General features: G+C 40.5%; 1 protein-coding gene across 2 annotated transcripts in view; it reads right to left on the reverse strand.

The window, feature by feature from the left end:
• Nucleotides 1-13593, reverse strand: part of RPRD1A (regulation of nuclear pre-mRNA domain containing 1A) — a 79071-nt gene that overhangs the window by 44459 nt on the left and 21019 nt on the right. For both annotated transcript variants that reach the window (XM_073678492.1, XM_073678493.1), the window contains exons 4-6: nucleotides 9593-9708; nucleotides 8189-8315; nucleotides 7891-8066 (exon numbers count right to left, since the gene is read on the reverse strand). In XM_073678492.1, coding sequence (XP_073534593.1) covers nucleotides 7891-8066; nucleotides 8189-8315; nucleotides 9593-9708 — 419 coding nt within the window. The remainder of the gene's footprint in view (nucleotides 1-7890; nucleotides 8067-8188; nucleotides 8316-9592; nucleotides 9709-13593) is intronic.

Consider the following 13593-nt stretch of genomic DNA (forward strand, 5'->3'; position numbering starts at 1 on the left):
TGCTGAAGTAAGATGAGGCTGCTCATACTCCTGTCCACCCTGTATATCTGATGTAATACTGCTGATACCAGGGATGCTGAAGTAAGATGAGGCCGCTCATACTGCTGTCCACCCTGTATGTCTGATCTAATACTGGAGATAACAGGGATACTGAGGTAACTAAAGGCTGCTCATACTGCTATCCACCCTGTATGTCTGATGTAATACTGCAGATACCAGGGATGCTGAAGTAAGATGAGGAGATGTTGTCAACCCTGTTTATCTGATCTAATACTGGCGATAACCGGGATGCTGAGGTAACTAGTGTCTGCTCGTAGTGCTGTCCACCTTGTCTTTTTGATATAATATGGGAGATACCAGCCATGATGACGTAAGAAGAAACTGCTCACACTGCTGTTCACTCTGTATATCTGATCTAATACTGGAGATACCAGGGATGTTGAGGCAAGATGAGGACATTCACACTGCTTTTCGGGTACCTGCATGTTAGGATTTTTAGAATTTTTTATGCCACCCTCCATGGTTACCTGAAGTAATTTCTTAAAAGCAAGCAAATACATATTGTGAGACAGTGACAGACAGTCATTTAGAACAGATATTTATCCCTAGGAGTTATTGTCATAGGTGTCTCAGATTCCAAAAAATGTTTGATTCGTAGCCGGAACCTAAGTCAGGTCTGTGAGTTGGACTGTGGGTCAACACTGGATAACACAACTGAAATTCACGTCCAAAAATAGAGAGAAGTGGCACTCACCATATAAAATCACTTCTTTATTAATTTCCTTAAAACATATCGGCTGGGAGAGAGAGAGGAGCAAGTGCGGCTGGTTAAACGATGGCAGTTTCCTATATAGAGAGGCTTCCAAGGGTCTGATTCCCTCTCCATGGCAATATGTTTTAAAGGACATTAATAAAGAAGTGACTTTATACGGCGAGTGCCGCTTTTCACTATTTTTTTACTTCAATTGTTTCCCTAGTCTGGAATCTATTAAGTTAAGCACCACTGTGGTCCACTGACCTTTTAGCATGTGTAAGGGTGTGATAGGGGCTACTCATGCGCTTCATGCCTCCTTAATTAAACGAGTACGCTTTCCTTTAGTAATGTAGATATTGTTATAGACTGTGTACATATTCTGATGTAAGGTTTTATGATTATTAATGCTGTGAATGATTTAAATATATTTTATTGACTTTGACATGTTCTAGTATTGCATTGCATGATTAGATTGGGACAGTTTAAGAATAAGAAGTTAATAGACTGGTAATAGGGAGTTCAGTGCATGCTGTTAGAGGGTAGTAATGGCGAAGTTTGCCCAGCAACCAAAAGAGTGTTAGTGATTGGTCTAGCTCCAGTGTGGGAGGGGCTTAGTTAATGTGTTTAGAGAATTTCCCAGTTCGGAGGTGTGTATTTGAGTTATGAGACAGAGTTGACAGTTGGATGAGCGTGACAGGAAGAAGTGGGGCGGCCATCTTGGCGGCAGTTGGAAGTTACTAGAGAGAGAGGAAAGGCAGATTAGGCCAGAGGGCCTGAAAAGTACGGAAAGACAGGGATAGTGGGATACAGCATGCGGACGGCAGTCACTTCATTCAGCGGTATCTCTTGGAAAATCCAGGGCCTACGGCCTGAATCAGGTATGCACACGGGTACCTCTTTTATCTCCTAAAAAGTGGAGCAGGATGGGAGACCAACACAGAAGAGTGGGCCAGGAGGCATGGGAGCTGTAGAGCCAGGAAGAGCATCTCAGGAACCAGAAGGACCAGAAACGAAAGGAAGAGCTCAGGCTGACAAAATGGACACATGCTGTACTGTAACCGTCATAGAAACTGTAAACTTGTTGAGTAAAGTTAATATGCTAAAAATTGACACGGAGTCTGTCATTCAATGTGTGGAGGCAATTGGATCCGGGTGGGGTGCCAGGGTGTGGGAGGAGAACAGCAGCCCCTCGCCATGACCACCACTCTGTGCTCCTCACACATGTGCAAGCTGCCACATTGTGCTCTCCACCCAGACTTAATGATAGTGCAGTCGCCTCACTTTCTTTATTTTGACCACTGAAATTCATCTTTGCTACTTCATGATGTTTGTGATGTTAGAAAAGCACCAGGACTCTGAAAACAGTTCAAAGCTAAGATTTTAGGAATGGCTCATTAAACAGGCTACCGTTCCATTTTAACCATAGGATAAAATACAGGGTTTAAAGGATATAGACACATTTGGATACCCTTTTTATACTTTATTTAAATCCATGTATTTTAGCTAAAAAGCAACAGACTGCAAAATATGATATTGACACCTGTGGGGGCACTTAGGCTCAGGATTGCAGGTTGTAGAGTAAGTTAATTAATCTATCAGTCAGACCCTTATGACAGAGATTAAACCTACAAAAGAGGCATATAAATGTAAACGGCACTTCCTTAAATCAACAAAAACCTACAAAAGTAAATGGAAGCAGATTGCCAGTAGCATAAAATAATCATCTTTATTGACAAAAAAAGATAAAAACACATTAAAAAAATGGAAAACAATTAGCTGAAAATTTTCCATAAATACTTGCCACATCAACACTAGAGGAAGCCATGCTCAAAAATTATTACTAGAAACCAAATTTTATACATTGAGAAAATATGCATAGACCAATAGTGAAAATAATTCCAAGTGGTACTGAGAACTCTGCATATATGGGCTAACAAATTACTCCACATAGGATCTCACCCATCCCCCTGGAAGAAGCCTTGTGCGAAACGCGCGCATTGGGGCCAATCTATTTCATCAAACTCAGGTCGACATCTACTTATCTCTCTGCTCTACTAATTGCACTTTATGTATAATCATTACATTTAATTCTCTGTGCACTATACAATTTGCTATAGAACTGCTTTGTAAACTTTACTTTGAGCTTTTATTTACCATCTATATGTTTCTGCACTTTTGCACAAAGCACTTTATTTATTGAATGCTCAAGCAATGTAAATGCAGCTGTCTTTAGTTATAATTTATTAATATCCTATGTGGAGTAATTTGTTAGCCCATATATGCAGAGTCAGTCCTCAATACCACTTGGAATTATTTTCACTATTGGTCTATGCACATTTTCTTTATGTATTAAATTTGGTTTCTAGTAATAATTTATGCGCATGGGCTCCCTCTAGTGTTGTAGTTTGATATGACCAGTTTTGTGGAATTTTTTCAGCTAACTGTTTTCCCCTTTTTTAATGCGTTATCTTTTTTTTGTCAATAAAGATGATGCTTCCATTAACTTGTAGGTCCTTATGACAGAGAGCTTGCAACTATTTTATCTGTCTTACTGACCTTCTTTTAGCTGATTTATGACCACATGAAAGTTCAGCTCTCTGTTGATGTGATTTGTGGTCAGAAATCAACTGAGAGAAGCTCAGTAAAAGACAGATAAGGCAGTTTCAAATCCACTGCAGAACTGGCTAGCTGAAGAATTATTAATCACATTCTGCAGCCAGCAATGTGCATGGTAAAAACTGCCTTAAAAGTTAAACGGTGTAAAATTTTTAATGAAACCCAATTGCGAAAATAATTTAGTCCAAAAGACATTCATTTAACTAAAAAAAAAGCCCCCTGAAATTCTTCAGTGAGCTTGATCTTCTAAGCTGATTTATGACTAAATAAAAGTTGAACTTTATTTATTTGTAAACAATAGTTTTAGCCAAAAATACATTCATTTAAAGGAATTGTTCACTTTTTGGACAACCCTTTCTTGAATGAAGCCGGGCCCCATTGAAAATAAAACAGCTTACATTACTTCCCAAACTGGAGCTGTTCCAGCTGTTATGATCTGCAACAAGTACTAAGGAAAGATAGGGGAAAGCTGTCCCTACAGTAAGACTAAGCTGAATCCCTACTATGTAGCCGGCTGCCTGTTCCTAGTGAACAGACCCGCCTTAGTCCTCGGCTAGTCTGAACGAAGACCTATAGAATTAAGGGAGGGGTCCCTAAAAGAACTAAGGACTGGAACAAAAATGGGACACCTCCTAAACAGAAGTTGTTGCAGAACACAAAAGACTAACTGACAAAAAGTACTAGAGGTCCCAGAGGACCAAGCGAACTTGACAGAGAAAGGCACAGAAGCACCAGGCTAGAGAAACAGTCAAACACTGAAGTCCAGCACAGCCAAAAGGGCGGAGCTGGAATATAAAGGCAGATGGTCACGTGACCGCAAACACAAGATAGAAAAAACAAACAGGAGGGTTCTAACAGTACCCCCTCTTTTATGAGGATCCTCCAGGGCCAGGCCTATTTGGAAATCTCCAGGGGAAAGCTTTAACAAGCCTAGGAGCAGAGACATCATCCGTCTTTACCCAGGAGTTGTCTTCGGGACCGAAACCCTTCCAGGAGACAAGATAGTGTAATCTCCCTCTATGCCATCTAGAACTCAAGATACGAGAAATTTCATATTCGCCGTCTTCCACCACAGGAGGAACTGTGACAGTGGAATCCCTATCAGATCCGTCAGCCTTTTTCAACAAGGAAACATGAAACACAGGATTAATCTTCCAGGAAGTAGGGACATCCAACCTAACAACAGACAGGTTAACAACCTGAAGCACTTTAAATGGACCCACAAACTTAGGACCCAGTTTTTTAGAGGGAATCCTCAATCGCAGGTTCTTCGAGGACAACCAAACCATGTCACCCACAGTAAACAAAACCTCTTTACGTTTCCTGTCAAAATACTTCTTGGACTTCTTGTTAGCCTCTTGAAGGTTACAACGTACAGTACAGACCAAAAGTTTGGACACACCTTCTCATTTTAGGATTTTTCTGCATTTTCATGACTATGAAAATTGTACATTCACACTGAAGGCATAAAAACTATGAATTAACTAATGTGGAATTATATACTTAACAAAAAAGTGTGAAACAACTGAAAATATGTCTTATATTCTAGGTTCTTCAAAGTAGCCACCTTTGCTTTGATGACTGCTTTGCACACTCTTGGCATTTTCTTGATGAGCTTCAAGAGGTAGTCACCGGAAATGGTCTTCCAACAATCTTGAAGGAGTTCCCAGAGATGCTTAGCACTTGTTGGCCCTTTTGCCTTCACTCTGCGGTCCAGCTCACCCCAAACCATCTCGATTGGGTTCAGGTCTGGTGACTGTGGAGGCCAGGTCATCTGGCGTAGCACCCCATCACTCTCCCTCTTGGTCAAATAGCCCTTACACAGCCTGGAGGTGTGTTCGGGTTCATTGTCCTGTTGAAAAATAAATGATGGTCCTACTAAACGCAAACCGGATGGAATAGCATGCCGCTGCAAGATGCTGTGGGAGCCATGCTGGTTCAGTATGCCTTCAATTTTGAATAAATCCCCAACAGTGTCACCAGCAACGCCCCCCCACACCATCACACCTTCTCCTCCATGCTTCACGGAGGGAACCAGGCATGTAGAGTCCATCCGTTCACCTTTTCTGCGTAGCACAAAGACACGGTGGTTGGAACCAAAGATCTCAAATTTTGACTCATCAGACCAAAGCACAGATTTCCACTGGTCTAATGTCCATTCCTTGTGTTCTTTAGCCCAAACTTGTCTCTTCTGCTTGTTGCCTGTCCTTAACAGTGGTTTCCTAGCAGCTATTTTACCATGAAGGCCTGCTGCACAAAGTCTCCTCTTAACAGTTGTTGAAGAGATGTGTCTGCTGCTAGAACTCTGTGTGACATTGACCTGGTCTCTAATCTGAGCTGCTGTTAACCTGCGATTTCTGAGGCTGGTGACTCGGATAAACTTATCCTCAGAAGCACAGGTGACTCTTGATCTTCCTTTCCTGTGGCTGTCCTCATGTGAGCCAGTTTCTTTGTAGCACTTGATGGTTTTTGCAACTACACTTGGGGACACTTTCAAAGTTTTCCCAATTTTTCGGACTGACTGACCTTCATTTCTTAAACTAATGATGGCCACTCGTTTTTCTTTACTTAGCTGCTTTTTTCTTGCCATAATACCAATTCTAACAGTCTATTCAGTAGGACTATCAGCTGTGTATCCACCAGACTTCTGCGCAACACAACTGATGGTCCCAACCCCATTTATAAGGCAAGAAATCCCGCTTATTAAACCTGACAGGGCACACCTGTGAAGTGAAAACCATTTCCGGTGACGACCTCTTGAAGCTCATCAAGAGAATGCCAAGAGTGTGCAAAGCAGTCATCAAAGCAAAAGGTGGCTACTTTGAAGAACCTAGAATACAAGACATATTTTCAGTTGTTTCACACTTTTTTGTTAAGTATATAATTCCACATGTGTTAATTCATAGTTTTGATGCCTTCAGTGTGAATGTACAATTTTCAAAGTCATGAAAAATCTTTAAATGAGGTGTGTCCAAACTTTTGGTCTGTACTGTATATCCCATACACGTGGCACACAGGACCTAGCCAACTGCAGCACGGCACCAGACCATATTTTTCTGTCCGCCACTTATAATTTCCCAGCAGACGTGGTCCTTGTCTCCAGGACACCCTGAACCCAGCACTTTTCTAACTGACGGGCATACTCCATCCGTGTCTATACCCAGACACCTCCTACCGGATTGGTTTCCTTATCTAAGAATTGCCCCTCACTTCTTCTTGACTGGTAATTCTTCTCCTTTTTTTCCCAGATGCGTCTTTCCACTTGCGACATTGTGATCAAGGCCACAGTGTTGGCCGAAACGTCCACTAGTCGCCTCAAGCATCACCCTTTAAATATAGTTTCACCTAAAGCATACCATACCTCTCTATGTGTGCAGTGATTTTTATGGTTTATTACCACAATAAAGACACAATCCCTCGGCGAATCTCCCATCTCTTTCTTGAGAGCAGAGTGACATCGCCCCAACCTCCATCGGTTCCCCGCCGTCAGAGCAGATTTTCTGGGAACTAGGACCTGACATTACAGGAGTCTTTACCTCATTGAGCCTGCACCTCAGTCTCCTGTCTATACGAACAGCTAACTGCATAGCGTCCTGCAGAGTCTCAGGTGCAGGGAATGCAATTAGCAAATCCTTAACCCTTTCACTCAGACCAGCAAGAAATAAACATCTCAGCGCTGAATCATTCCACTTAACTTCTGAAGCCCATCTCCTGAAGTGTGTGCAATAATTTTCAACATCATCTGACCCCTGATTCAAACGTCTAAGTTCAGATTCAGCAGATGAGATTCGATCAGGATCGTCATATAATAGCCCCATAGCCGAAAAAAATTCTTCAACAGACCTTAAACACGGATCATTAGGCTGGAGAGAAAAGGCCCACCCCTGTGGTTCATTACGCAATTGTTGTAGTTTTCCTACATGTGGAATAAATGAATTGATCGTATACACGTGAGTGCCGGGATCCTTCTACTTTGCTTGCAATCTATTTCTCCACGTGCACCACTATTACTAACAAGGACTACGGAGAGCCGACTATTTCTTTATATAAACACTGAAGTCCAGCACAGCCAGAAGGGCGGAGCTGGAATATAAAGGCAGATGGTCACGTGACCGCAAACACAAGATAGAAAAAACAAACAGGAGGGTTCTAACACCAGAGAAGTCAATACCGCATCTGCCAGCACTTGCGTGACATTATTATGTCATGTGAGTACTGCAGCCTATCAACGGCTGCTAATGGGTGGCTTTGCCCACACTTCCCTTGGACTAAACTCAGACATACGTCGAATTGGTTGCAGCATTCACGTGACATAATATACAGTGAGTGAAGGCAGACGTGCCGCTGAAATCGAGCCAGTCTGGGTACTGGGTATCAACAGTTTTATTTTCAATGGGGTAATGTTTCAATTAAGGGTTTGTCCACGTAGTTGAAAGTCATTTAGATAACAAATGCCCCCAAGGGTGCCCATAATATTTTATTTATTAAATATAGAAGAAAAATTTAAAATTGTTACGCACTTCCAGTTGCTGTTCCTTTTCATCCAGTACCTCCTTCTGAGATCGCAAGAAATCTGAAAGCATTCTTGTCAGTTGTTTACGGTCATCTATCTCTGCTGCTAATCTGCCATTGTAATCTGCAAGGAGCATGCAGGCATCATCCACCATCTTAGAAAGCTGATCACCTGAGGTTTTATCTAGAAATAAGAGCAACATTCTTTTCACTTAACTCTACCCAAAGTGTCCCATCTGCTTTTTAACTACATACAAATCAGCTTATACCAAGCTCAAGTTCATTTTAGATACAATAATCACCTACCAGTAATTTTATCCAAAAGTGACACGTCTTGTACTTCCACAGGTAGGGAGCTTATTCTCTGGTGTACAGCTGCATCACCAGAAGCTGCATTTTCAAGTTCTTGCAATGCACGAATTAGATCTGTAGTCTAGGAAGACGAAAGAATGCAGCTAAAGTCCAGAAAAAATGATACACTTACTTATACCTTATATCACTGATTCACTTATGCATGGAGTAGAATGGACTAACCTGTGACCCGGGGCTGAATGACTCTGTAATGCTGTTCTGGGCAGTCCATGATCACGTGGACAAAGAAGCCGTCTAGTTATTGTTTAATGAGCACTATAGGGCTGTATGAGTTCTATCTTAAAGCGGTTTTACCACCATAGAAATGTATCAGTTATACACAGGTTAGGTGATAAATGTTTGATTGCCAAGACTTCCACTGAACAATCCAAAGGAGATGTCAAATTGTCATTCTTCATCACCTCTCCCAGAATAGAGCAACATTGTTGAGTGTATCTCATACCACTCCATTCTCTTCAGTGAGACTGACAGATACAGCGCTACACTATCTCCACTAGTCCCATAGCTAACAAACAGAACAGCATCTTACCTGCTCAACCATGATGCTCAACCATGAGGCTCAATTTATTGCCCAAAGAAATAAGGAAGAACAAGGGATAGGGATCCCCATTACAGTGGTCCGTGGTAGTTTCAGAATTGGGAAACCCACTGACCATAAATTTACACCTATATCATGTGCATAGGTGATAAACGTCCTCGGTGGTAAATCCCTTGAATCTACCTCTTTAGCTGCACCTCTCTAACAGGTAGAGGGATGCATCAGTTTGAGAATGACTGATCTAAAAAAATCATTGATTTTCAGTTAATGTTTAGGTAAGACATTTAAAGAAATTGTCAATTACTCTTTATTATTTAAAAATGGGCCCATGGAGGTCTTCAAATCAGAAAAAACACAACTCTCTGGTATTGATGCTGGTGTACCCTGCCAATTTCTAGACATCTTTCACCAGCAGAGGAGTTTGGTGACTGAGGCAGCCCTTCAGTATCAATTACCAATAATTAGCTGCAGAGGTCACCTAAGAAACTTGCTGGAGTAGAAACCAAGGAGACTAGCAGGAGGCACTGGCAGCTTCAGAGAGAAAAAGTGGGGTTCTGGTAGGCTAGTATGCTTTTTTATTAATTTTAAGAGAGTCAAGAGCATATTTTGAAATTAATAAAAGGTAGCGGACAACAACTTTAAGATATTTTACTTGTATCTCTATCATTGTCTATCTACTCTGCAGTCGGACACCAGCAGGAAGGAAGTTAAGGGATGCAGTAACTCGTCCCCTACCATTTTCATTGTAAACTGGAAACTTGAGTCTACATACTGAAGACCAACATGAACTCAAGGAATACCTGTGGAGGTTCCTCTGGAGTCATCTTAGATAATTCTTCATCGTCGTCATCATCATCCTCATCTTTGTCAATCTTTACTTCTTCATATGGCCGCTTTTTAGCTTTTTTCTCACCATCTTTAAAGTCAAAGTTAAAAATTAGTAGTAGTAGTGTTAAGGGACATCTGGCCCTCCCTTAACAGTAGTGGTATTACAACTGACAAGCCCTAGTGATGTCATATCAATTTGTGTCAATTTTAAGAGTGGTCAGTAGAATGAATGAATCAGGCAACATTCAAATTCATCCAATTTTCCTGAGAAATTTGATTGTCCCTTATTATTCTCTATGGTCTCCTGAATGCACTAAGGATTCACATTCCGTGATGTCATGATCTTTTGCGCTTTTGCACAGAACCACCCCCTAGGGATTTCAGTGCAAACAGTGGCAATCTGAAGATGCAGCAAAGAGTGGACAGGATATTCGGAGGGGTCTAGGGGATCAGTAAAAGGATTTTTTAACATTTTGATGGCCTTTTACGTCTCAGAAAAATGGTGCCCAGCAGAAGCCATTTAACTGTATCCACATCCAAGCAAATTATAAAAAAAAAAATCAGCATTTTGGCGAATGCATATTTTTGCAAAACTCAAGTCAACTGCACTAAAATTTACTCCCACATCTCTAATGGTCAGTATCTGTATTGAAGATATAGGGTAACAGGCAGCCATTTGCGTTTAGGTGTTGTTATCCACTGCGTAAGCGATTTTATTAACTTAGACCAAATACTTGCTATCTTTTATCTTTGTAATTATTTTTACATATGAAAAAACATTTTCAGTTTGAGGGAACAATCTGGTGAAAACTTTAGATCAATGGTTTTACAACGTGTCCATAAAAAATAAGCTTTCAAGGAAAAAAAAAAAGTAAAGTTAGCAACTCTGCAACCGATCCACATCCATCCATCCATCATGTTGCATGGGGATGGTGCAACATAAATGCTACTGCAAGTGACTGAGTGCCGATCTAGCTCTGGTCGCTGCAATTAGAAGCAGGTGCCAGCAGTATAGTACAGCCAACTCCTTCCCTGTGTGCAGCAGGCTCAGCTCCGCACAACCCGACCCGCTTGATATATAATGGAGCATATGAAGGGGTAACGCATAAAAGTATAGCATTAGACTACAGTGTTACAAATCTTAATTGAAAACAAAAAGAAAACTGCACCAATATGTGGATCTGTGAAATCTCAATTCAGCATTTCTCATTTAACCCCTTCCTGCCGCTGCTCGTTTTGTCGTTCCTAAGAATCCCATTTCAGAAATCTGATAATGTGTCACTTTATGTGGCAATAACTCTAGAATGCTTCTACCAATCCCAATGATTCTGAGAACATTTTATCATGACATATTGTATAGTGTTGAGCGAGTATGTTCTATTAACCCTTTCGCCGAGTATGCTCGGGCCGAGCTCCGAGTATTTATAGCTGCTCGGTGATATGCTTGAATCGCTCCCGTGTGCATGATTTGCGACTGTTTGACAGTTTTAATACATGTGAGGAATGTGTAAGTAATAGACATTCCTCACATGTAATAAAGCTGTCAAACAGTTGCAAATCATGCACACGGGAGCGATTCAACCATATCACCGAGCAGCTATAAATACTCGGAGCTCGGCCTGAGCATACTCGGACAGAACATACTCGCTCAACACTAATATTGTATTATAAGCTTAGCATAATAGTTTCCACCAATCCCCCTGACGCACATTTCGCTCTATGGCTTCTTCAGAAAGGGTATGCATAAGCTTATTATGCTAATCTTATAATTGAATAAATACACCAATGACGTCCAATAATAGGGTCATAAAGTATTTAAACTACTAATCTCCCAAAAAGAACTTTGGTAATTTATAAAGATAAAAAATAAATTTTACTGATATATTCATTAGAATACATAATAAAGATACATGAAAATAGTGAGATAAAATACACAAAGGCACAAGGTGAATACTAGGAATAAGAACACACAGTTTGAAACGCGTCAGTAGCATGCTGTTTAGAGAAATTTTTAACATGTCCTTTTTTAATAATGTTTAAATAAATTTCAAGTTTTTAATCAATTCCCTGGATTTTGTGCTGGATAAATCTCTCTTTCCTGCTGTTGATCTACCCTGCTGCCAATACAGGCTCTCAATCCCTGCACGTAATGAGGAATTCCACTTCATATGGTGAGCTGGATGAACTTTTGATTTTTATATACAAAGGCATAAGGTGAGTATACCCAGCCGAGTTTGAGACCCCTGGTCTATATCATAGAAAACAATATAACCAGTGTAAGTGGTACTCTCCTGCAAAAACGTCAATCAGACTCTTATCAGTAGAAAAAGACATAATGCAAAATATAGCAGAGTGCTAATCACATAACACATGATGAAGAAATATATAAGTAACTAAGCAAATGAAGATATAATGTATCCTGCATTACCTCGCTCCTTCTTACCGGGATCCCACCACACCCGACGCTCGTTTCGCATTGAACTGCTTCGTCCATGGGTGGCTAGATGCTGGCCGGGTGAGTATTTATATAACAGTAGACCAATCAGGTGAAGTATCCCAAACTGTCTAGCCCCTACATGGTACAAACGCCACCCATGTTTACGCCGTTGTCATGGTATTAAATATTCCTCGATCATGTGGGGAGCCTCGCGTCACTTCCAAATCATGTGATCGCAAGGCGGGACCGCTGCAAAACGATGTCATATCTTGGAAATCTGCTGCAACACCTAGGATACAGTGTTACCTCACTTCCTCGTTACGGACCTGATGGTCATGTCATATGGTCGCAAGGCGGGACCGCTTCAAAGTGACGTCATATCCTGGAGATCCGCCGGCCACACATGGAATACAGTGTTACCTCATTTCCTGGTTACGGACGCGAAGGTCATGTATTGTTGGTAGGTTGTCTGGGTAATGTATCAAATGAAATGCAATCATGTTATATCCTAATAGTTGCAATATATCATAGTTACAAGTGCTCCGAGGAAACCCCAAAGCCACATTACACTCTAGAGACAAACCCACAACCTAGAGGGCATAAAATAGCCATCCTTCATAACTATAATAGCACTAGTCGCGTACTAATGGTAGCTTACACATAACCCTAAACCACATAACTCATAGCCCATAACTATTGATGAACAAAATGTAGGATTACCGGCGCTTATCACGTCAGTTATTACCCTGCTAATAATAACAAGAGAGTACCACTTACACTGGTTACTCTGTTTATTAGGATATAGACATTTACTGCTTCCTCATCTGGGTATACCCACCTTGTGCCTTTGTGTATTTTATCTCACTATTTTCATGTATCTTTATTATGAATTTTAATGAATATATCAATAAAATGTATTTTTTATCTTTATAACTTTGGTCATTTATAAAGTTCTTTTTGGGAGATTAATCTTATAATTGCTGACATGCTTTTGTAACACTCACATTTATTATGGTATAATATTTGGCAATATGCAGATGTAAACAATAGACTATAAGTCTGTGTGATATTTGCTGAGGATTTTATTAGTGTGTGCATTTTGTTTAACTGTCCACTAGGGGGAGATCTCATCTTTAGTATGTTACAAAGTAGTATATTTTCCCTGAATGAGACTTACGGCCATAGCCTCTCATTCTCAGATTTATTAAATGCACAATACTTATGAAATATTCGCAAAAAAGGGTGCTTTATCCATTTGAGTAGTGGTTTGATCAAACTTTGTTTGTGTATATTTTTATTAGGATTTCTTATCCCATTTGGGAAGATTATATTAAGTGATCTACATTTCCAACTGTATTATCTGAAGAGAAACACGTGTACATACAGTAGCGACCAAAGTTTTGCATTTTTTTTAAAAGTGTGATTACTTCTGTCTGGTTGTTGTGATGCCATTTTCCTGGTGATCTTAGCAAACCGGAAACAAATGGTTGTCAGCTATAAGGAAGAAAATTGTATTTGACATTGTTTTATCCCTTT

Source organism: Phyllobates terribilis, unplaced genomic scaffold (genome assembly GCF_046119375.1).
Source record: "Phyllobates terribilis strain yellow unplaced genomic scaffold, ASM4611937v1 Scaffold_4__5_contigs__length_816908805, whole genome shotgun sequence".
NCBI lineage: Eukaryota > Metazoa > Chordata > Amphibia > Anura > Dendrobatidae > Phyllobates > Phyllobates terribilis.